The sequence below is a fragment of the Pristis pectinata genome, chromosome 4 (genome assembly GCF_009764475.1).
Source record: "Pristis pectinata isolate sPriPec2 chromosome 4, sPriPec2.1.pri, whole genome shotgun sequence".
Taxonomy (NCBI): domain Eukaryota; kingdom Metazoa; phylum Chordata; class Chondrichthyes; order Rhinopristiformes; family Pristidae; genus Pristis; species Pristis pectinata.
The window spans coordinates 13,026,528-13,052,566 of record NC_067408.1 but is presented as its reverse complement, the minus strand read 5'-3'; the positions used below and the strand labels follow the sequence as shown (position 1 = coordinate 13,052,566).

The 26,039-nt window shown below is 42.9% G+C and overlaps 1 protein-coding gene across 6 annotated transcripts in view; it reads right to left on the bottom strand.

Annotated features, from left to right (window-relative positions):
• p4ha2 (procollagen-proline, 2-oxoglutarate 4-dioxygenase (proline 4-hydroxylase), alpha polypeptide 2) overlaps positions 1-26,039 on the bottom strand; it is a 111,679-nt gene that overhangs the window by 35,530 nt on the left and 50,110 nt on the right. For 4 of the 6 annotated variants that reach the window (XM_052014047.1, XM_052014051.1, XM_052014049.1 and 1 more), the window contains exons 7-11: positions 20,293-20,483; positions 15,754-15,930; positions 12,266-12,336; positions 5,683-5,782; positions 2,374-2,427 (exon numbers count right to left, since the gene is read on the bottom strand). In XM_052014047.1, the coding sequence (XP_051870007.1) occupies positions 2,374-2,427; positions 5,683-5,782; positions 12,266-12,336; positions 15,754-15,930; positions 20,293-20,483 (593 nt within the window). Of the gene's footprint in view, positions 1-2,373; positions 2,428-5,682; positions 5,783-12,265; positions 12,337-12,511; positions 12,583-15,753; positions 15,931-20,292; positions 20,484-26,039 lie in introns of all 6 variants that reach the window. The other 2 variants (XM_052014048.1, XM_052014050.1) reach the window with 1 other exon arrangement.

The window sequence follows — 26,039 nt, the reverse complement described above, 5'->3', positions numbered from 1 at the left end:
ACAAGCGTGGACAGAAAGAGGAAAGCTCAGCAAGAATCAGAATATGCAGGTCTGTGGAAATCTCACTGCCCTTTATTAATGATTTAAAGATAACATTCAAATCCCACTACGGCAGCTAATTAATTTCAATTAACTAAACCATTCCAGATAAGGATGCCCATGAAACAGTTGCAAAAACTTGTATGGTTCACTAATGTGTTCAGGGAAGGAAATCTGCTATTCTTACCCAGTTTGGCTGAAATATAATTCCAACCCAAAGCTTGATTCTTAATGTTTCTGTGAAATGTCCGAGAAAGACTCTCAGTTCCATGGGTAGCAAACGATGGCTTTGCCAGCACTCTCCGCCTTTCATTAGGTATAAATTGCGAGGAAGCTTCTTGGAGGTTTTGTCACATGGTATTGGCTCCAAACATTCCATCCAGCCACACATCCCTCATTTTTTTATCTCTAATAGTTCTATTAATAAGTAAAAATGCTTTTAAACTATTCCTCTTCTCAGCATTGCTCTCAGCAATACATTAAAAGGTTAAAGTTCAATTCCTGAAGAAAACCTGGAGGATTAGTCGAAGCCTAGTGAGGGGAGGAGTACCAGATGTTTTGTCCACAAGGGCAGTGGTAACACAAGAGATTAGAGCAGTATACATGAACAGTGTGAGCATTGGTCAAAGCTAAGTATAGAATGATAAATCAAAAAAAAAACTGAATGCAGTATATTTGAATAAGAGCAGAAAATGTTAGGAATACTCAGCAAAGAATGTGCACAAAATCATGAAGGGCATAGATAGGGTGAATGCACACAATCTTTTTCCCCAAGGTTGGGGAATCAAGAACTAGAGGGCATAGGATCAAGGTGAGAGGGAAGAGATTCAGTTGGAACCTGAGGGGCAACTTTTTCACCCAGAGGGTGGTCCGTATATGGAACGAGCTGCCAAAGGAAGTAGTTGAGGCAGTTACATTAACAACATTTAAAAGGTACATGGATAGGAAGGGTTTAGCGGGATATGGGCCAAACACAGGCAGATGGGATTAGTTTAGATGAGAATCTGGGTTGGCATGGACCAGTTGGGCCGAAGGGCCCATTTCCATGCTGCATGACTCTAGTCATACTCTAAGTCAGGTACCATTTGTGAAGAGAGAAACAGTTAACATTTCAGTTAACTTTTCCCAATTCTGACAAACGATCAGACATGTAACAAGTTTTACGATGCAGAAAGGCTGGGGGATGGGGGAATTGAATTGAATTATTATTGTCACATGTACTGAGGTACAGTGAAAAACTTGTTTTCCATACTGTTCATACAGATCGATTCATTACACAGTGCATCGAGGTAGTACAAGGTAAAACAATACAGAATGCAGAATAAAGTGTCACAGCTACAGAGAAAGTGCAGTGCAGGTAGACAATAAGGTACAAGGTCATAATGAGATAGACTATGAGGTCAAGAGTCCATCTTATCATACTAGGGAATCATTCAATAGTCTTATAACAGCAGGATAGAAGCTGTCCTTGAGCCTGGTACATGTTGTCAGGCTTTTGTATCTTCTGCCTGATGGGAGAGGGGAGAAGAGAGAATATCCCGGGAGGGTTAGGCCTTTGATTATGCTGGCTGCTTTACTGAGGCAGCGAGAGGTATAGACAGAGTCTATGGAGGGGAGATTGGTTTCCATGACGCGCTGGGCTGTGTCCACAACTCTCCGCAGTTTCTTGCAGTCCTGGGCAGAGCAGTTGCCATACCAAGCCGTGATGCATCCAGATAGGATGCTTTCTGTGGTGCATCGATAAAAGTTGGTGAGTGTCAAAGGGGACATACCGAATTTCTTTAGCCACCTGAGGAAGTAGAGGCGCTGGTGAGCTTTCTTGGCCGTGGATAGAACATAAAGACCATTCTCTATCACACATTTTCATTTCCTTCAATCCTCTCCTCTTTCCCTAGATCTTAAAACTCATTTTCCCTGCAAGTTCATCAGGCTGAATCATTAACCCAGGCTCCTTCTCTACCAATGCTGCCTGACTAGTTAAATATTTCCAGCATTTTCTGCTTTATTTTAGAACAACAGGCATTGGTTGAGCCAGTGCTTTGAGGTTTGAAACCAATGAGCCACACCATTTCACTGACAGCTGTATCCAGTTTCAGCACATTGCTCCCCTTGGAATAAAATGGCCAGGATTTAATTTAATTCCAACATTTTGTCCATGATTGAGATTTTTGCAAAGATTACTCATCATGAACTAAGTTGCAAATTTGGAAGAAATGATGTGACTTTAATATTCAGGCATCTGAGTCTGAACAGCTGCATTACAGAAGAGTTTTTGGATTAGTAATCAAGAAGAATTTAGGAGTCAAGTTTGGAATGGATATTATCACCACTTACTCTGGAGAAGTCAAAATGAGGCTCGTACTGCCCTCCAACGCCATAATTTGCCACCTGCAGCAAACAGAAAAGTCTGTGAGAGGAGGAAGAGCTCAGAAAAGGAACAGCCAGCACCTGACACAGCAGCACATTTCAGCTGCAGTGTAAAGGTCAAAGTCAAAGTTCAGTTTATTGTCATATGCACATGTATGCACAGGTGCAATGAAGAACTTACTTGCAGCAGCATCACAGGCACAGAGCATCACATAAGCAGCGTTCACAAGAAAAACATAAATTAAACATAAATTATACACAATTTTTACAAGAAAGAACACAATTAGAACAAAAAAAGTCCATTTTCCTTCTAAGTAATCATAGTGCACGGCAGGCATGGTAGGGTCGTGGTTAGTGTAACGCTTTACAGTGCCAGCGACAAGGGTTCAAATCCGGACACTGTCTGTAAGGAGTTTGTACGTTCTCCCCATGTCTGCGTGGGTTTCCTCCGGGTGCTCCGGTTTCCTCCCACATTCCAAAGATGCACAGGTTAGGAAGTTGTGGGCATGCTATGTTGGCGCAGGAAACATGGCAACACTTGCGGGCTGCCCCCAGAACACTCCACGCAAACAGATGCATTTCACCGTGTGTTTCGATATACATGTGACTAATAAAGATATCTTATAGTGTTGCTAAACTGTAGTGATTAGGGTTGTTCCAATCGGTTTAAGAACTGAATGGTTGAAGGGAACTAGCTGTTCTTGGACCTGGTGGTACGGGACTTCTGTACCTCCTGCATGATGCTAGCTGCGAGAAGATGGCATGGTCTGGATTGTGGGGATCTTTGATGATGTTACCACAAAACAGGAGGCTCTTTGACCACAGCATATCACTAGGCTGATTCTACTGAAGGTTACACAAACAACTTCAATTACCTATTAAGTACTACTGTGATTTGTCTCTCTCCTGAGCTACAGCTGCTTTATATTTGCAAATAAAACAAACTCATGTAAACAACTTCTTTGGCATAAAAATAATAAGTCTGGAAAGCATTATTATTTTTCCCAATACATGTACAAAATAATTTTTGGAGTGTGGTAGGATTGTGATTGTTTCTGGGTAGAACTGTCACTTGAAATGTGGTTGGTTACTTTGGGTTGTGAATTGTTTTTGCGCGCAAGAGAAGGAGGGACATGGAATGACACGGTTCTCTGCGCAAAGCTCCTTTAGAGAAACGTCAGGGAAGTTGGGCGTGTTGTTCCAAGATGTGCCTGTGATTGAGTGGGTCGACCCCACTAAGATAGGTTCCCTCACGTCCTCTCCTTCAAGGTCACCCTATCCCCACATCACCACACCACTCCCAAAAGCCCACCATACACCTTCAAACCGACCACTAACAGAGGCCCTGGTCCTCCTACGATCCAACCAAGTCCCATATCAGATCCTCAACACTCTCTCATGAGATCTCCATGGATCCAGCCCAGTTTTATTGGATACGTTCCTTTGCATACTTCGTACAGTGCTCCATCACTCAGTTGTCCTGATCCCTTAGGCACTGCTGAATTCTGATGTGATTGCACCCCCCCTCCACTGCCGCCAAATCCAAAAAGCCAGTGTTGTTCTACATGCCAACCCTCAGTGCTTCCCTGGTTTCCAGTGAGTTCATAGATCACGTTCATTCACACTGAAGAAATGGCAAACATATATTCTCAAGGTAGCAGAGGCTTTCACTTTCCTCTCCCTGATAGTCACATCCTTGGAATGTTTCTTTGTTCTCACACTAAGTGGTCAAGGTCTGCCCTGGTCGTCCTCAATACTCAGTGACCTCAGCTGCAATGTTTCCACATGTGGACACCAGGGGCAGCAGGGCCATCCTTGGCTGTAATCCCTTCCCTGAAATGAACAGTCCGGGGATCTTGGAATCCTAGCAATGAGGTAGGAAGCTGTTGTCCCTGTCATGGTTATGCCAGCTCAATGAAAGCAATGACCAGCAAGTCCCAGTCCCTGCTCTGACCCCCATGATCTTACAAACTTTCACGCTCAGGTTTCTATCCTTCCAGGCAGCTTATTGTACATTAGATCAACTCCAAACAGAAAACTCTTGATTCTGCTAATGGCCTCTCTCATTCATCGGTGCGGACAAGATCCTCAGATCTGAGAAAGGGCTGCAGACCCGAAACAGCGACTTGTTTCTCCTGCCACAGAGGCAGTTTGACTGCTCGAGTTCTTCCAGCATTTCTGTTCTGGTGTCAGATTCTAGCATCTGCTGATTTATTAGTCTCCCAAGATGCTAGCTTCCTTTTGAAAAAATTTACTTAGGAAAATGTCAGGAAATGTGGAAAGGAAAAGCCTGGATGAAAAGCAGCCATGAGATGAAGTTTTCGGCTACCTCCCTCGTAATTTTACCGAGGCCGCTTTTCCCCTTCGGTAACAACACAACCTCCCTGCGACCCTGATGGCTTCCAAATCATCATGAATATCTACCATAGGGATAGATACTAATTCTTGATGCACATCTTAATTCACAGGGCTCTCACACAAATATTCTTTTGCAAGTTCAGGTGTCCATAACACAGACCTAATTGAGCATTATAGCATTAGAGGCCACACATCACTTTTCCATCATCGGTGCTCATATCACAATGACTGGCAGTCTAAGGACTGATGTAACGAGAAGTGACTGAACCACTTGGCTTTCCAGGGTTTGTTGCCTAACCAAAGGCCACCAAAAACAAAGGACTTTCAGGTTTATTTTGTTGCTCTTTTGCAGAACCAAGAATCATTTCTACTGGCTACAGGGTGCTAGCGTGAGGGGCTGCGATCCCACATTAGCCCCTCCCTTTGTGTTATAACCTTAGATGAGCCTCGGCCCTTGTGCTTTTGTTGTGGGCCACGAGGGCAGGCACGGTAGTGTAGTGGTTAGTGTAACACTATCACAGTGCCAGCGACCTGGGTTCAATTCCCGCCGCTGTCTGTTTGTACGTTCTCCCAGTGTCTGCGTGGGTGTCCTCCGGGTGCTCTGGTTTCCTCCCACATTCCAAAGACGTACGGGTTAGGAAGTTGTGGGCATGCTATGTTGGCACCAGAAGCGTGGCGACACTTGGGGACTGCCCCCAGAACACTGTACACAAAAGATGCATTTCACTGTGTGTTTCGATGTACATGTGACTAATAAAGATATCTTATCTTATTTAGTGCACTAGCCATTTCAGACCCATTGTCTCAAATCTAGCCATGGATATGGTAGGCTGCATGGCCTCTTTCTGTGACATAAACATTTGATTCCATGACACCCTTGTCCACCTTACCCTACAGGTTCAGTCTTGGTTTGAGTACCTGAAGTAACTCAGCAGTCTCCACCTCCAGACCTGTGATGTCTGCTATCCGCTGGTTGACCTGATGCACAACAGGATCTTCATCATCGTCCAACCAGGCACTGGATAGGAAGTGACATAAAACAAAACTGAACAAGGCAGAACACAACCTGTAGATGCTTCCATTTTGGAAACTGTGCATAGCCAAACTGGGAATGAATAATCTTTATGCTACAGTTACTGGATGGACCATGCTGATAAAGCAACAGTACGTAACCAATAGTTAGCAAATGGCAACATAAGAGACTGCAGATGCTGGAATCTGAAGCAACACAAGATGCTGGAGAAGCTCAGTGGGTTGGGCAGCATCCACGGAGAGAAACAGCGAGTCAAGTCCAGATGAAGGGTCTCAACCCATAACGTCAACTGTCCGTTTCTCTCCTTAAATGCTGCCTGACTCGCTGAGTTCCCCCAACATTTTGTGTTTAGTAACTGGGCTCTGGAATCCAGACTCTAATGTTGGACCAAACAAATTGATGATGATGATACAATCGCTCCCATCTTCAAACGCTCAGCTTGACTTAATACTATGGAGTCAGATTAAGAAAACGTGCAGGAGAATCCTGAGTGAATCAATGTTTTTTTATTGGGAGTAAAATACAGCAGGACTCACATGAAAAGTTACAAAAGAGCTTGGAAATTTGACACAAGGGACCACAGTGAAAGGCTACAAATTGGACAGTGTGACCAAGTGACAGTGGCCTACTAACCAGTGAAAGACTATACATTTTTAATCTCAAGCCAGCAAGTTATTTAGTCCAACATTATACTCCTTTAGGTTTACCTTCAGAAAGCCGAGCAGAATAATAGATTGATATTGCATGTAAGCAAAGAGGAAGCATGTCAATGAATTTCCAGTGAATTGAGAGCTCTGTTTCTGTAGCAAACATAAGGCATTCAAAAATAAAAAAGGTGCAAAACACTTTGTTTCTATTAATGTGCCCACTATTACCCAATGACATCACAGCTACTCAACAACCTTATTGAGATCTCACTGTGGGAAGGAGAAAGAGTTATGAAAAATATAAAAAAATACCAATTTTATTTCCATTGACTTCATGATGTAAAATGAGCTGCTAATTTTCAATATCACCTGCTTTTTTTAAAATGCAAAGTTTATGACCCCTGAGAAGTGCGACATACACCTACAACTTGTGGAAAGGTGGTTTGACAGAGACCAGGGGTTATTTCAGGACTTTACAACTTTCAGGGCAGTGGTAGTGGCAAGGGGCTGCAGGATTCCATTGTCACATTGAAACAAGCAGATGGCCGAGACCAACCACTGCAGGAAGATGGACAAGTACATTCAAACTATGACCACTCAAATGTTATTAATCTGAGGTCTTGTTCACTGCCCTATGCAACGCCCTTACAAGGTATGGTTCCTCAGGCATTTGGTCAGCAGATGCAGCTTCAATAACACCTTTCAGGGGTAGGTCTTTTTATTAATGGCTGAACAGAAGAGGGCACATCTAGACCAAAAGAACCAAGCGGGACCCTCCTTCATTAATGTAGAGTGGGGTTGCTTCTAACATCGCAGCCAGTCAAGTGGACAACCTTCCCCACAGTCTCCATAGAGGTAGGGGCCACACTCTGCAAACCCCTGAGGACAGTACCCCAGAAAGGAGGATCAGTTCCAGGCTGCAGTCAGAGGATTGCAGAAGTTAGAACATAGAACAGTACAGTACAGGAAAAGATCCTTTGGCCCTTCGCATTTGCACTGACCATGATGTCCATCTAACTAATCCCATCCTCCTGCATATGGTCTCTATCCCTCCATTCCCTGCCTGTTCATGTGCCTGTCTAAATGCCTCCTAAACATTGCTCCCATATCTGCTGTTACCATTTCCTTTGGTAGCACGTTCCAAGTGCCTGCCAATCTCTCTGCATAAAAACTTGCCTCGGAAATCTCATTTAATCATTCCCCCTCTCAACTTAAACCTACGTCCTTGGGTATTTCTCATTTTGACCCTGGGAATTAAAAACAAAAGATTGATTATCTACCCTATCCATGCCTCTCAATATTTTATATGTTTCTATCAGGTTGCTCCTCAGCCACCAAAGCCCCAGTGAAAAGAATCCAAGTTTATCTAACATCTCCTTATTACTATTACTCTCCAATCCAGGCAATGTCCTGGTGAACCTCTTCTGCACCCTTTCCAAAGCCTTCACATCCCTCCTATAATGTGGCAACCAGAACTGCACACAATGCTCCAAAAGTGGCTAACTAATGTTTTATATCGCTACAACACCATCAAAGAAAGACAGACCAGTATTCTTAGAGCTTCTTTCACAACTTCAGGTGTTTCAGTGTACAAGCAAGGAAATACTTTTGGCAGGCACAGTGGTGTAGCAGTTAGTGTAATGCTATTACAGCAGCAGCGACCCAGGTTCAATTCTGGCTGCTGTCTGTAAGGAGTTTGTACGTTCTCCCCATGTGTCTGCGTGGGTTTCCTCTGGGTGCTCCGGTTTCCTCCCACATTCCAAAAAGACGTATGGGTTAGGAAGATGTGGGCATGTTATGTTGGCGCAGGAAGTGTGGCGACACTTGCGGGCTGCCCCCAGAACGCTCTACGCAAAAGATTTATTTTACTGTGTGTTTCGATGTACATGTGACTAATAAAGATACCTTCTAACTGTTACATTGTGGGAAAAATGGCAGCCAATTTACACACAGAATGCTCCCACTAAAAGCACTGATAATTGGACTGAAAAACATGCTTTCAGTTCATTTTCATTGAGAGATTAATATTAATTTCTTTCTTCAAAACTGACTTATACATGTCCACCTTTGAAGACAGGGAGACTGATTTTATTCTTTAATTTGAAAGACAGCACTCCCAATAGTGCAATGATCTTTCAGTATTGTACCGCAATGTCAGTCTAAGTTTTTCTCATTAAGTTTCAGAAATGGGTCTTGAACGCAGAACTTTTTGACTCGGTCGCAAGGTTGCAACTGAGTCACACTGTGTCAGAGAGAGAGAGACAAAGAAATGAACCCATAGACAGTGAACAAAACTGCTGAGGGGTCAGAGGCTGAATGTACTTGTCAGTCAGCAGTTTCCAAGGTGTTTCAGACAATGTCTAAACTCAGCTGGCTGAATGAGCTCAGAAAAATATGCTGGAGATCATTGGGGGTGAGAGAAGAAAGATGGATTCAAGCTCAGATGCTGAAAGTTCTCCTCCAAAAGATGGAGGAGTCCTTCCAACCTGGCCACAACCTAGATTTCAAAAGAAAGCTTCTTAGGTGGCGTCTAGGGAAGGGGAAAGGAGGGCAGGAATCAAATTTCCATCATTTTCATTATTTAAATTAGAAGGGGAACTTTAAACAGACACACGCTCTACACGTCTACCCATGTCTTTAATGTTCATTTGACAGAATGTAGCACCAGGGAATCATGATAAAATTGAAGTCAATAGGCATCACGGATAAACTATCCAGTGGTTGGAGTCATAGGTCACATGAAGGAAGATAGTCTCAGTTGTTAAATGTCAACCACTCCAACCCCAGGAGATCACTGCGGGAGTTCCTCAGGCAATGTTCAGGGCCCAACTGTCTACAGCTGCTTCTTCATTGACCACCTTTTCATTATGCCAGAATTGGAGAAGTTCACTGGTGTTTATGCAGTTTTCAATTCCCCTTTGCAACTCCTCAGAAAAATGAAGCAGTTCAGCCCTCCACACAGCAAGACTTAGACAACATGTAGACATGAACTGATAGTGACAAGTAACATTTCTGCCACAAAAGTGTAGGACAATGCCTATCCTCAATGCAACAGGGTCTAACCACCTCTGTCCCTATCCCATTGTGATAAGACCATTGAACGGTTCCCTGATATGATGAGATGAACTCTTGACCTCACAATCTACCTTGTTATGGCCTTGTACCTTATTGTCTACCTGCAATGCACTTCCCTTTAGCTGTGACACTTTACTCTGTACTCTGTTATTGTTTTTACCTGTACTACCTCAATGCACTCTGTACTAACTCAATGTATCTGCACTGTGTAATGAATTGATCTGAACGATCGGTATGCAAGACAAGTTTTTCCACTGTACCTCGGTACAAGTGACAATAATAAGCCAACATCAATAACCACCTACACTTGACATATGTTGACATTACCTCTTGCCAGGTTTCCTAACATCAATATCCTGGGAGTCACTGACCAGCCATGTAAAGATTATAGACAAACCAGAGGCTTGGTATTCTGTGACCTGATACCCGAAAGTATTTCTACAATCAACAAAGCACGAGTCAGGAGAATGATGGTATATTCCCCCCTAACCTGGATGAGTGCAGTTCCAACAACATTTAAGCAGCTCAACAGTATCTAGGACAAAGCAACCCACTTAAGTGGCACCCCACCCACCACTCTAAACATTTATTCTCCCCACCATCATCTCACAGTGGCCACAGTAAGTACAGTAGTTACTTACCCAGGCTATTCCAATATCATCTCCCAATCCCAAAGGCATACGTCACTAAGAAGGCCAAGGACAGCAGACACATGCTATTGCTAATACCAGCAAGTTCTCATGTCACACAACATACTGAATTTCAAAATTCATAATTGCTGGGTCTAAGTCCTGGAACTTCTGACCAAACAGCATATTGGAAGTATATTGACCAGCAAGTCAAGGTGACTACCAATTTTTCAGGCATATTTATGGATGGCAATAAATGCTGGCCTCAGTGATACTCTCACCCCAAGAAATGAAGGAGGCCCAGAGCAGCTTGAGTGCAATGCCATTTAAGCTGACAGATGCACAAGATGCTTCAGGAACAACAAGTCACAAACATCATACATCTGCAGCCAGGATATCAATGCCTGTCCACATTAATGCTCAACAGCAGAAAGGCATTGCACGACTCGCTGTGTAAGAGAAAACTCTCACAACTGAACAGCTTTAGGTTGCCACCTGGTGTTGATCTTGATGATGGACAACTTGTAGCTGCCAGTCCTCCTCAGTGTAAATCAAAGGCTACAGCTGAGAAGCATCTACAATGCTACAAATTCAGTTAGCTAAAGAATTTTATACCATGGGAGCTAATTATAATATTATCATACTTGAGAAAGATACCACAGAGTTGGTGGTGGTGATCACGAGGGCCTAAATGCTTGTGAACGATTTATCCAATTAAAACACATCCATGCTTGTTCCTATTGCCACACAGAATCTCCCTTTCAAAACAGTTGCTTAGCTGGGCAGAGTGTAGATGGCAAGTCAACTCCCCTGTTAATCAAGTTTGGTGAGCTTACTGCTGTAAGTGAGGAAGATTTGTTTTTGCTCTTCATTCACTGCAGTTTTCTGGGGGACTTGGTCTGCTTTAATTGGGAGAAGTTATTGTAGTTTCTGTTCCTTCTACTCCTTAAACTGAGTAAACTAATTTTGTTCTGTATAGATTGTTAGCTGGAGTCCCACTTATAATCCATTTGCTAAGGCAGTGCTGGCAGGAAATACTCAAATAGTCAGAGACATAGAAAGATACTGCATTGAAAAAGGCCCTTTGGCCCACTGAGTCCACGACCATCAACTATCCAAATACACTAATTTTATGTCCTTACATTCTCATCAACTCTCCCCAGATTCTACCACACTGGTGACAATTTGCAATGGCGAATTAACCTACCAACCAATGCGTCTTTGCAATGTAGGCGGAAACCTGAGCACCCAGAGGAAACTCAAGCTGTCACAGGGAGAACATGCAAACTCCACGCAGACAGCACCCAAGGTCAAGATTGAACCCAGGTCTCTGGCGCTGTGAGGCAGTGGCTCAATTAACTGCACCACTGTGCCACCCTAAATACTCTCCGGCACTTCTCCAATTCATTTTATAAGCAATTAATGAATCTGCTTCCATCCCACATTCAGACTGCATTCTGGATAAATCTATTTGCCATGCAAAAACAAAAAATCCCACCTTCCAGAATTCTTCCAGGCAACATGGGAACCAATGAAGCTCAGCCAATGACAACTCCTTACGAAGAAGTGTTTGCTAAATTATTTTAAAAAGAGAATGTGCAGTTGCTTGAGAAAGAGGAACATGAAAAGTTTGAGGATAGAACTCAATTATAAACCAATTGTGTTGAAGATTCTATTTCTGCTTTATCTTTCAAGGACTTCAAAAAAGGTGTATTGAGATACATCAGATTTTACAAGAAATGCCTTGAACGCATTTGCACGTGTGCATGAGGCCAGTGTGTAAAAGGAAAAAGCAGTTCTGGTTGCTACTGAAACAATGCCAGGTTGAAACAGATAAGGAGACACGAGATTGCAAATGCTGAAATCTGGGGCAACAAAAAATCTGCTGGAAGAACTCAGCAGGTCAGCCCACTGAGTTTCTCCAGCAGATCATTTGCTGAAACAGATAAGTTTTTGCAAGAAGCTCCAATGCTAGCGTTAAGCTTTCCATCTTGACATCTTCACATGCAGTTACTGAAATGTTGCAAGCCCTTTTTCTTCTCCCACCGCAGGGATGGCTTTAAGGGTAGAATGTGCTTTGACTTCCAGAGATCCCTGGCTTTTTGTTCAAAGCTTACCTTTTTGACACTCTGTAATGGGCTACAGTTAGAACACCCGTTTTAGGGTCACGCACTGTTGCTCGAGCCAGCTGTGTTAAAAGAATAAAATGCAATAAATCACAGAACACACGAACAAAGACAACAAGCAAAGCCTCCGGGCTTTATTTTTGATTGGCCTTCTGATTTGACAACAGACAGATCAAAGGGGCTATGGAGCCAATCAAAAACCATGGCTGCTTTGGTTGCCGTGGCAATCACTCTTACCTCTTACTGATTCTATAGTTCGCTGTCTCTAGGATCCCTGTGACTGAGTTCCTAACTGTGGCTCTGGCCAACTGTGAGATTGAAAGATCAGAAGGTAAGTTGGCTCTCTGCACACAAACAATAGATTCACAATTAAATACATCTGGACCAATAAAAAGGCAAAGCTCCAAACTAAATGCCATCTGATCAGGGCTCAATAATGACTACCAATTAAATGACCAGATGTGTGCTTTACCCCTATCCCATCTCCCATTAGATGGCTATGGATTCTGGCACTGCCTCAGATTCAATTCTACAGCTAGCTGACTGTCATTAAGATTAAGGAGCAGGACACAAAGGTCCAAGTAATCTTGAGCATTGGTTCAAGATCATTATTATCATTATAGTGTTGACAAAGGCTGAACATATGAGGAGTGGCAGAGAACAAAGATTTGGTGTTCAGTTGGAGTGGGAGTCTAATGCATCTTTAGCCACTGCTTGTTCCATCACAGCAGCATTTTATTAATGCATCAATAACACATCCATTAAATCTACTCTCACTCAACCATGGCAGGCTCACCGATGTCAGGTACTTCAATGCCTCTGCTAATACAGGAAGTTACCCACTTTAAGGGCAGACCCCTATCAAGCTCACCTTTTCTCGACAGATGACTGATCTATTGAATGTTTACCAGTATTTTCTGTCTTTGATTCAAATTTCCAGCATCTGTAATGTTATTTTCACTTTTTTGTTCTTCATTGCCCTTCGAGAAAAGAAATCTGCCACTCATCTTACTTTCAAGCTAAACTTAACACAACTCACCCACGGCACTGTTGACTCTGAATGCTCCTGGTGTAACCTACCAACTTGTGAACAACCACTTTGCCAGTCAGAAGGCCACATTTATATGGTGTGCTTAAGCAAGGTCCCAAGGTATTTCACAGCAGCATCATCAAATAAAATTTGTTACAGGCCACATATGGGATAAGTGGAAAAATTGGCTTTAAGTAGCATCTCAAAAGCAGTTAACTCACAGAAAGGCTCAGGGAGGCATTTCAAAGCTCAGCATTAAAGCCACTGATGATACAGCATTAAAAAAAAGGAGAGGTTTGAAGTCCTCACATCTAGTTACCAGGGGAGTTGTCTGGTGGGAAGCCACAGCATTGTCACTAGAATACTTGGTTCATAATTTTATAGTTACAATAAACTAGATACAAACATCTCCACATAGGTCAATGAATAAATCAATTCACTTGCAGATCCAACTAAGTTATTCAGAACTCTTAAGCTATGTGGTTTTGGGGTGACAACGGTAAGATTGTTTCAATGAGACTAGTGAAACTCAAAGACCATGGAGAGAAAGCAGAGAATAAAAGAGAGCCTGGCAGGTATCTCGTAGCATTTCATAAAATAAATATTAACCAAACATGCACTAGGAAAAAAGGCACAGGAAATAAACAAGTTACAGCTTAGGAAAGAAATTGCAGAATGGAAGATATTTAAAATTTTCTTGGCTGTCACCACTGACATTGCACATCTTGAGTCAATAGATGTGCAATCTTTAAATGAAAATTGTTCAGTCGATACTAGATGATTTATTTACAGAAACTTAAGTTATTGTGTAAATTAAAGAGTTGCATTCTGTAGCACCTCTCAACATCTGAGTACCTGCCAAAGCAATTTGAAACCAATGCTGGCATTTGGTGCATAACAAGCTCCCACAACAGCAATACGATAACTAAATGTAATATTCTTTGCAATACTTCTTGAGGGACAGTTATAGGATTGGTTGCTGGGGAAAAACAATTTATTTACCTGTCAAAGCAGTCAGGAGCAGAGTTTAATGACTCATTACGTAACAGACAGGGCAGCTCTCCCTCAGACCTGTGCTGGAGTGTTAGTCTAGACTCTTGTGCTGAACTCTTTGGAATTGGATCGTGAAACAAAAAATTTCTGACACATAGCAAGAATGCCAGCAACTGTTGCCGTAGTGAAGGTGCGTAGGTGTAATTCCGGATTTATTCTACTGTCAAGGATTCAATGAAAATCAAAAAACAAACTGCAAGTGCCGAAAATCTAAAATTAAAACAGAAAATGCTGGAAATACTCAGTACGGGGACCTGGTTTTACCCTCTCAGAAATATTCACCCTATTCTCTCATCCACCCTCCCTGCAGCTTAAGGAGATTCTTTTCTCTCCACCTCAGTTCTGATGAAGGGGCTTCAACCCGAAACATTAACTCTCCTTTTTTTCCCCATAGTTGTAGCCTGACCTGCTGAGTATTCCCAGCATTTTCAGTCAAATATTCATTCCTCATCTCAGTTTATTCTTTGCATGGATATTGTTATTTACAGTTAAAGATTAAGCAATTCAACAATTTATAAAACTGAGAAGTGGAGTTTGTGGAAGCACAGGAGTTGATCCTCGATGGCAAAACCTTCCTCCTCATTGACACTACCTTAGAATCTTTCCAACACCCCGTTCCAAAACAAGAGCAGAAAATAGCAGATAATATCACAATATTTTGTTAACATCATTAATGTTGGGATAAGCACAACAAACCAGAACCAGCAGCTCTGTAAAGTAAGCATGAAGACCATTTTCTAGTCTGCATTCTCCTCCAAACAAATACTGACAATAAAACTGCAGCTCTAGTTCAGTTGAAAATGATTGGCTTAGTCTCTTGGCTTTAGGGCCAGAGTTGCACAATGATCTGATTAACAAATGTTGGGTGTTGGAGGGAAGCCTGGAATGTGCTGTTGAAATGACTTCCAACCATTTGATCTGAATAAAATTCTCTTTCCCAAACTAGCATTCTTACACTAAATTACAATTCAATATTTTTTTACCTGGAAATAGCTGGAAATTGAAAATAAATTTTCTTCCAAGTGGATTCAGCAAGTTTCATAATACTCAAATGACTGATATGAACTTTCTGTAATGTTTTCCCTTTGATTACTTATGCACATATAATAATGCAGAATCAATGAAAGCATAATGAAGTCAAAGTGCACTCCAACATCACAGTGAAAGATGTACAATCGAAATGAAATGTGGGATACCAAATGAAATGTGGCCTACTAGACCACATCACCATGGCTTTGGGTAGAAACACTGATGTCACCCATTTTATTAATGGAAAAGGCCCTCAACAACACAGCCTCCAAAGTCAAGCAGTTGTGAAAAACTGTATTTCGCAACGAGATATACAAAATGCAAGATAGGTGCTTTTTGAGGAAATTAAATGCTATTTTTCACTCACCCGGGGCTTGGCTATTTCTTTAATTCTTTCAATTTCTGCATCAGACAACACCTCATAGTATCGAACAATGTGCGGACTGTCCCACTCATCTTCCTCTTTGATGGGGGCAATAAGCAAGCGAGGATTGTTGTTGCCGTTGTGGTAACGGCAAAACAGCCGCTTTTGTCTTCGGGCAGTCTGCAGGAAAGTGGGAGTTCAATGAAAAGTTTCCCTTTCAAATTAAATGCAGATTCGACATCCTCATCCTCTCCAAATGAAATATTTCTGGATTACATGGCAATTCCCCTCACCAGTAGCTTCTGAAGCGATTCCCACTCTCCCCTCCCCCATCTGCCGAACAAACACCCCCCCCCCCCCCCCCAACCTCTCACCTGGATCCACCTATTACCTGCCAGCTTCTGCTTAACCACTTTATGCTGGCCATTTCCCCTCTACCTTTCAGACCCGAAACGTCGACCGTCCCTTTCCCTCCATAGATGCTGCCTGACCTGCTGAGTTCCTCCAGCACTGTGCATGTTGCTCCTCATTTGACTACTTTTTTTATGGCCATATGTCTTCACTCTGTGTTATTAAGCTTTCTACTACTCAAGCTGAAAGGGCAGAGACACGCCCCTCAAAAAGGGAGGACCAACCTCATTCACAAAATTCCCTCTAATAAATGTGTGCTGGGTGTACAGGGTATTCACTGCCTACGTTCACTAGTTCCCAGGAAGGACGGAAATAGAACACTGGCAAGAAGCAGGGATGCATCTGAGTAGAGGAAAATGACAAGCCAATAGAGACAAAGTGACTGCTAAACAAACATGCAAAACAGTGACAGGCAGCTCGTAGTCCATTAAATTGCCTCATACATTTTCCAGATGGATTATCTGAGCCGCCAACTCACAACTATGGCAGTATTAAAGGCTTTTGAGTAGGAAGCTTGTCAAAGGCAAACACTGATCACTGCATGTCCAACCTCTTGCTCTGACACAAGCTCCCATGGTAACCTCAATCTCCTAGGTTTAGCATCATCGTGCGGTCGATAATCTGGTAACATCGACGTTTTCCAGCACAGTTGGGCTGCTGAATGGCAGGAGGATCAAGGTCTCTGGCTCACTCTGGAACCCTGGAGGCTAGATTGTGTGGGAGAGGGTGGAATTTTCTATGGCCCTCTTTATCAAAGTGCTTGTGATATTAGATTGTGCAACAAAACACATTTACCCATTCAACTGTCAAAATTTAAACAAAATTTACACAGTAATGTAGCAGTTAGCATAACGCTTTACAGCGCCAGCAACCCAGGTTCAATTCCGGCCGCTGTCTGTAAGGAGTTTGAACGTTCTCTCCATGTCTGCGTGGGTTTCCTCCCACATTCCAAAGACGTACGGGTTAGGAAGTTGTGGGCATGCTATGTTGGTGCCGGAAGCGTGGTGACATTTGCAGGCTGCCCCCAGAACACTTTACGCAAAAGATGCATTTCACTGTGTGTTTCAATGTACATGTGACTAATAAAGATATCTTATCTTTATTTTCATCTAGATGATAAAATCTTTTGATGCTTTTTTAAAAAATTTCTTCTTTATTTATCCTTAGCATAACTCTTGTAATGCTCCATTTCCCAACACAAAAGAGTAGCTTGTCTACTCTTGCACCTAGAAATTAGATTCCACATTTTATAGGGCACCAAATAGGTGATGTACTGTATGTAATTCTAATATCTAAACAGGTGACATGCAAACAAAAAAAAATAGAGAATAAAAGGTAAAAATATTGTTGGGGTGCTTTTCACTTCAATTTAAGGGTTAAATCTTTAATTGTGTGGCAGCTATTGTGTGACTGCCACCAGGAATAATGGGAAGCAGTTAAGGAGAAGTTGAAGAAGAGGCTGCAGGAAAACATAGGAGACAGGGACAGTTGTCAGTATCTCTGGCCATCCACCCCTCCACTCTGCTACACTGCACATCTTCCAAGTCCCACACTGCAAGGCACAGGGTCACCATTCTGGCAGAGATCACAACATTGATCTCTGCTGTCAAAGGCAGGGAGGTATCAAAAATACTGAGCAATGGAAACCGGCACGGAGAGAAGCAGGAAGCAAGACAGCATGGAAACAATGCACACACTTTGACTGATATCTCTGTTGACCTGCTGCAGGACTTGCTCAAATTAATGCCAATGAAAAATGCAGGTCAAAGGCTACACCTTTAACAGGCAATTTCTATCAGTAATCACAGAAACAGCCATTGTACACCAGATGACATCACTAAATGCACAGCTGACGCCAGGAACACACAGGTAAAGTGCGCCCATCAGTGCTCCAGCCAATTTCCCGATTGTTGCTCATTGCTGCACCAGGGCTTCGATCTGAAACATTGACCATCTCTTTGGTTCCACACCTGCTGAGTTCTTCCAGCAGTTTATCTTTTGCTCCACATTCCAGCATCAGCAGTCTCTTGTCTCTCATCTCTATGACTTTCAGCTCTCAATGCATAATACAGCCAGCAAAAATCACATTATCAACATCATCTCAACACCGATCACGTGATGCTGCTGCAAGTGATCAGAAAATCACCAACAAGCGGTGGGTCAGGTGATCTGGTCCACTACACTTCAAAGTCATCTTTGGACACCCCCTTCTCACCAGCAGCAGATCTGACGATCTGACGATAAAATGAAACCAAAAATCCAAGGCCAAGTTGAGAGGGTTTTGGAAGAGGAGGGGTGGGAATTCAACTCCCCATTCGACTGTATATACCTGTGACCAACTCATTGATCCTTGCTGTCCCCTGCCTACAGTTTTGTAACCTGAAAATTACCAATTTATTTTTATTAACCAATCCTCAAATCCTTTCTATACTCCAATCCCAAAAGGTCCAATTTCACATAATAGGCTGTTGTGCAGCACCCGACTGAATGCTTTTTGGGTATCCAAATACACCATCAACTGGGCTTTCTTTATCAAAACAACTGGTTACAAAATCAAACAACTCTAATTGATCTGCCAAGCTTATTTTCCCTATCACTAATCCACATCAAGTCTGATGAATCATTTTGATTTCCTAAATGGCTGGTCGCCATATTCATGGTGATGGATTCCAGCATCTTAACGATCACTCATTAAAATTCCCCTTTTTTCTTTCCCCTTTGTTTTGAATAGAGGGGTTATGTTCACTATCTTCCAGTTTTAAAGTCTGGGAAATACTGGAAAATCATTTTCAATGCACCTTCAATCTCCTCAGCCACCTTTATAAAAGGCCTGGGCTGTGTATCACCACTGCTTGGGGACTTGTCATATTTTGGGTCCATTAGTTTTTCCTGTACCGTTCCTTTGTTAAGTACCAGTTGCTTCCAATTCCTCACATTTACTAGAATATTGAATCTGCACTATTCCTGCAATATTTTTTGTCTTGTGTCATTAAGATTTTTCCAAAGTATTTATTTAACACCAAACTATTTCTTCAGTCCCCAATATGATGCTTTATATTCTTTGCTCCAGTTCTGAACTTCAGGAACTACAACATCACAATCGTTTCTCTTTGTCCCAATTAATTTTAATTCTGGTCCATGAAAAGTCTGAGGATGAATTGTGTTCTGTTTAATTCATTGATATCACAGGCATTGCTGGCAAGTCCAGCATTAATTGTCTTTCCCTAACTACTCTTCAACTAACATGTTTGCTCAGCCATTTCAGAAGGCAATTAAGAATTAATCCAGGTAAGAGTCACTTAACCAAGCAAGACCAGTAAATTTCCTTCCCTAAAATACATTAGGGATTTGTCGGATTTCCACATTCATCTGCAGATGCACGGTGACTATTACTGATACAAGCCTCTAAATTCCAGATTTAACTTTTCTGAAAGAAAATTCCCAGTTGCTATGGTGGTATTTGAACTCTGTCTACTGATCTGATCTTTGGACTGCTGGATGTAAAACTTCACCATTAGACCACCGCACACTGTCGTTCTTTGCTTTCTGCAGCACAACCTTTATCAAAATGAGATACCATCTTCCATTGTCTACTCTAAAGCACAGCACAAATAAGTCTCCTTCAAGAAATTGTTTTCCTTCACGTCTCCAAGAGTTGCAGACATTTTCTCAACATCTATAAACATAGACTTCACCTCCAACACCTATACAATGCTCATTTATTGAGATAATAAAATCTTTAAAGAGATGCTATCAATTTCTGTGAGATATCACTGGAAAGTAAACTCCAAGCTATCCACAGCCATCAGCTCAGTCTTGGGCAACTTGACCAGTTCTTAGTCCACTAAAGCAACTTCTTATTCAGCCAACAAGATCTTACTTTGCACAGTAATCAAATTCAAGCCATCTTATGAAACTCCAAAATCTGCCATACACACTAAATCAATCCAAAACAAAATGATATGCTTATTTGAGAAGCTATGCTAATTCTTCTTGGTGTCTAATTAGAGAACATCTTAACTAATGATGAATCTTATCTTAAATTGCAAGGCATAGTTTCCATTTCTTTCATTACCCACATGCACATATCACTCTTTTCTCACTATATTTTCATTCCTCTAGTGTTCTTACCATCTTAATTCCTTCCCCCCGACACAGAGCTTCGTAGGCATCCCGCTCGGGTAAGTGGCCATCCGGTCTTGCATAGATCCTGCTCTGAAATTCAGAGGATTCTTTGTCTGACCTTTCATCATCTTGCTTCTTTTCTCTCAGCAAGTTATTAAAATAGTGGAGGTTACCCTTCGCTCTTAAATGTGTTGGATCTAAACATGGAGGAAAGCAATAACATCCCATTAAAAAAAATTCATTTTTAAAAATTCTCTTCAGGAAATAAAGTTGAAAAAGCCAACACAAATGGGATTAGACACTGCCAGCACTTAGTGTTAGTAAACAATAATACTCATTAAGTGTGTCCTTAAGATGCTACAGACATTGACTGAGAACTTAAACTCTGAAGAAAAGTCAGCAAAGTTGCACATATTCAGATTGGAGAGAAAAAAGGCACATTCAGTGTCAGTTGCACCTCCTCATCGAATGAATCAGTCTGATTTCAAATGCAGTAGGATCTAGAGAGCAACTGAGAGAGAACAGGTTGCGGGGAAACAGTGGCGGAACAGGATTGATGCAAGAGTTGGTGTCAAATGGCACCATAAGGGAATACAAGAAAGCATCTAGCTACCGGCTGAAAGTGGCAAGAAATTGGCGGAGTTCTGGATAGCAAGGAAGGTTATCAAAGGATACAACAGGATATACATCAGCTGGAAAATTGAACCGAGAAATAGCAGATGGATATTAATATTAATGCATTTGGGAGGTCAAATGCAAGTGGAGAGTATAGAATAAATGGCAGGACCCTCATGAGCATTTATGTACAGAGGGATCTTGGGGTTCAAGTCCATAGCTCCCTGAAAGAGATAACATAAATGGATAGGGTGGTAAAGAAGGTGTACGGCATGCTTGCCTTCACTGGTTGGGGCATTGAGTATAAAAGTTGGGAAGTCATGGTGCAGCTGTATAAAACTTTGGTTAAATTGGCAACACAATTTGAGGAAGAAGTGCCTGAAACACTATTATTCCTCAGGGTCTATTGGCCACCTCAGGCAAGGGCCCTAAACTCCTATAGGCCAATCTTTACCGACGTGCTGCACTAGGCACCTGCAGAATAAGTGCTGCTGATACTGCTTGTGTTTGGGTGCCTATTTTATACCCATAACCAGCAAAGTGATTCATTTTGGAAGGTCGAATTTGAAGGCAGAATACAGGATTAATGGCAGGATTCTTAGCAGTGTGGAGGAACAGAGGGATCTTGGGGTCCAAGTGCATTGATCCCTCAAAGTTGCCGTGCAAGTTGAGAGGGTTGTTAACCTTCATTAGTCAAGGGATTGAGTTCAAGAGCCGCTAGGTAATGTTGCAGCTCTTCAAAACCCTAGTTCGACCACATTTAGAATATTGCATTCAGTTCTGGTCGCCTCACTATAGGAAGGATGTGGAAGCTTTAGAAAGGGTGCAGAGGAGATTTACCAGGATGTTGCCTGGATTGGAGAGCATGTCTTATGAGGACAGGTTGAGTGAGCTAAAGCTTTTCTCTTTGGAGCGAAGGAGGATGAGAGGTGACCTGATAGAGGTCTACAACATGATAAGAGGCATGGATCGAGTGGTCAGCCAGAGACTTTTTCCCAGAGCAGAAATGGCTAACATGAGGGGGCATAATTTTAAGGTGATTGGAGGAAGGTACAGGGGTGGATAACAGAAGCATTTTTTTTTACGCACGGAGAGTGGTGGGTACCTGGAATGCACTGCCAGGGGAGCTGGAAGAGGCAGATACACTAGGGACATTTAAGAGACTCTCAGATAGGTACATGGACGATAGATAAATGTTGGGGTATGTGGGAGGGAATGATTAGATTGATCTTAGAGTAGGTTAAAAGGTCAGCACATCATCGTGGGCCGAAGGGCCTGTACTGTGCTGTAGTGTCCCATGTTCTATATATAAAAAAAAATTCCACCCCATAATGTTTAAAATAATGGGGTAAATGTCACCAAGGCAGCTTTAACAAATGGGAACTGTGAGCCATAACATTCCAAGCATTCCTCAGCAGATCATGGCAACCCAGCAACCTAAATAAAGTGACCTCTCCTACCAGATTCCTTCTTCTTCAGCCCTTTGCCTCTTCTACCTCTCACCTCTCAGGTTATTACATCTTCTCCCCCTCCCCCACCCACCTACCTTCCCCCTCTCACCTGAACTCACCCAACCCCTGCTTGCGTGTGCTCCTCCCCCTCCCCCCACCTTCTTATTCTGGCTTCTGCCCTCTTCCTTTCCAGTCCTGATGGAGGGTCTCGGCCCAAAACGTCGACTGTTTATTTCTCTCCATGGATGTTGCCTGACCTGCTGAGTTCCTCCAGCACTTCTTGTGACAACCATAAAGACAAGTAAGAAATCATTCATAAAAAGGCAGTTAAAGGAGGAGGAAAAAAAATGAATAAATGTGATGAAAGGAGTTTTTTTTCCTCCACCAGTAATCCTTTGGTCCTTTTAAAATGCTGGGTTTTTTCCCCTCCAGCATCATAGCTGTTTGCTAATGGTTAAGCGAAGACCCACTAAGTACAGAATTTAACAGGAACATTTCCTAGTTGTGGCCTGGGTGTGTGGGCTGAATATTTAAACAAGACTTCAACTTTCTGGACCATCTCCCCACATTAGACCACACTTCCTTCACTGATGTTTGCTGTCAGAATGTTGTACAAATTTAATCCCAGCACGATGCTATATTAAGTAATACATCTTGGACAGATATATAGGCACCACATTTCAATAAAAGAATTCTCTGTTAGTGCCTAGAGATATGATTGCATAGCATCACATTAGTCCTTTATATGCCAACTAATTTTGCTGAAAAATCAAATGTTATTGGAATTTGGGGTCTTCATGGAAGTAACAGGAAGGCTGCAATTTTCATTCCAGTCATCTGACATGTTAACTCATGAAGTAACCATGATATATGCATTCGTGTCCAAAGATGTGCAAAAGCCCCTCTGTAAATTTTCAATTGCATTGCCATTTGGTTGCATTCAGCAGAGCCAGAGTCTCCACTGCACCCATAGTTTGAGATTGTCTTTCTTAAAAGGGGACTTCCTACAAGGATGCTTCGCTGCTGCTGGGACCCTGACTCAGGTTGGCCCCCTTTAAATATTCCCTTGCTCTCCTTCAGTTAGGGCAGGCACAGTAACGTAGTGGTTAGCATAACGCTATTACAGCGCCAGCGACCCCGGTTCAATTCCGGCCACTCTCTGTAAGGAGTTTGTACGTTCTCCCCGTGACTGCATGGGTTTCCTCCAGGTGCTCCAGTTTCCTCCCACATTCCAAAGATGTATGGGTTAGGAAGCTGTGGGCATGCTATGTTGGCATCAAGAGCATGGCAACACTTGTGGGCTGCCCCCAGAACACTCTACGCAAAAGTATATTTCATGGCTTGTTTCAATGTACATGTGACTAATAAAGATATCTATCTTCCTGTATTTCCCCCTTCCCAACAAAAAGTGACCCCAACACCCTTCCCCCATTTGAAGAGGAGGATTACTGCCTAAACACCAACCTGCCCCTGCCCCAATCCACTCATCTAGTAACCAGACATTACTGGCTGGATATGCAGCACAAATTGCATTCCATTATTCATTCCCCCCTGATTATATTCCCAACACTGACCCCTCTTAATCAAACCAACCCAATACGCTCTTACCCTTTCATCATCCTAAGCTCCCAACCTGGACTCTGCCTTACCAGAGTTCCTTTGGTGAAGCACTCGAAGGACAGGCCTTTGGCTACTTCTGTAGCCATGACCGTGCAAAGCCTCCTGTCTCCCAAGTCTGCTAGCAAACAAATCATGAACAAAGCATTTGTGGGGCGCTTTGCAAAGGCTACTAAACTCATCTTTGCCAGCACTGACCAAATTCTGCATGTTTCTTGTACAGAAAATTACTGTGGGACAGCAAAAGCTTCACAAGGTTGTCAAAACTGTTCATACATCATCTAAAATTAGATTTTCCAACTCTGTATGTCCATGAAGGATCTATCTCAGGACCTCCATCTGCCCTGCCCTGTCCCCAATCCTCTCAGCATTAGCTGCCCAATGCATCCTTTCTCACAAAGCACAGCATATTCTCAACCAATTGGAACGCATACAGGTATGGCAACAGTAAATTGGATGATAGAACCATGGAACCATACAGCACAAAACAGGCCCTTCGGCCCACCATGTTGTGCCGTCCATCAAACCATCCTCACACTATCTAACCCTTTCCTCCCGCATATCCCTCTCTCTCACATTCCTCCATGTGCCTATCCAACAAACTCTTGAACCTGTCCAATGTATCTGCCTCCACCACCACCCCAGGCAGTGCATTCCATGCATCAACCACTTTCTGGGTGAAAAACCTCCCCCTGACATCTCCCCTGAACCTCCCACCCATAACCTTAAAGCCATGCCCTCTCGTCTTGAGCATTGGTGCCCTGGTAAGGAGGCGCTGGCTGTCTACTCTATCTATTCCTCTCAATATTTTATATACCTCTATCATGTCTCCTCTCATCCTCCTCCTTTCCAGTGAATAAAGCCCTAGCACCTTAAGCCTGTGCTCATATTCCATACGCTCTAATCCAGGCAGCATCCTGGTAAACCTCCTCTGCACCCTCTCCAACGCCTCCACATCCTTCCTATAATGCGGCGACCAAAACTGAACACAGTACTCTAACTGGTCTAACTAGAGGTTTGTAAAGCTGCATCATCACTTCGTGGATCTTAAACTCAATCCCACGACTTATGAAAGATAACATCCCATTGGCCTTCTTAACTGTTCTTTCCACCTGTGAGGCAACTTTCAATGAACTGTGAATATGAACCCCCAGATCCCTCTGCTCCTCCACACTGCCAAGTACCTTGCCATTTACCCTTTACTCTGCCCTGGAGTTTGTCCTTCCAAAGTGTACCACCTCACACTTCTCCGGATTGAACTCCATCTGCCACTTGTCAGCCCAGCTCTGCATCCTATCAATATCCCTCTGTAAGTTCCGACAACCCTCCACACTATCCACAACAACGCCGATCTTAGTGTCGTCCACAAACTTACTAACCCAGCCCTCCACCCCCTCATCTAAGTCATCTATAAATATCACAAAAAGTAGAGGTCCCAGAACCGATCCCTGCGGGACACCACTAGTCACTGTCCTCCAATCCGAGGGCACTCCTTCCACCACAACCCTCCGCTTTCTACAGGCAAGCCAATTCCTAATCCACACAGCCAAGCTTCCTTGGATCCCTTGGCCTCTGACCTTCTGAAGAAGCCTACCATGAGGAACCTTATCAAACACCTTACTAAAATCCATACAGACCACATCCACCACACTACCCTCATCAATCTTCCTCGTCACCTCCTCAAAGAACTCTATCAGGCTTGTGAGGCAAGAGCTTCCCTTCACAAAGCCATGCTGGCTGTCCCTAATCAGTCCATGATTCTCCAGGTGTTCATAGATCCTATCCCTTAGAATCCTTTCGAACAGCTTACCCACCACAGACGTAAGGCTCACCGGTCTGTAATTCCCTGGACTATCCCTACTACCTTTTTTGAACAAGGGGACAACATTCATCACCCTCCAATCCTCTGGCACCATCCCCGTGGACAACGAGGACTCAAAGATCCTTACCAGCGGTTCAACAATCTCCTCCCTCATCTCTCGAAGCAGCTTGGGGAAAATCCCGTCAGGCCCCGGAGATTTATCTGTCTTGATATTATTTAACAACTTCAACACATCCTCTCTCTTGACA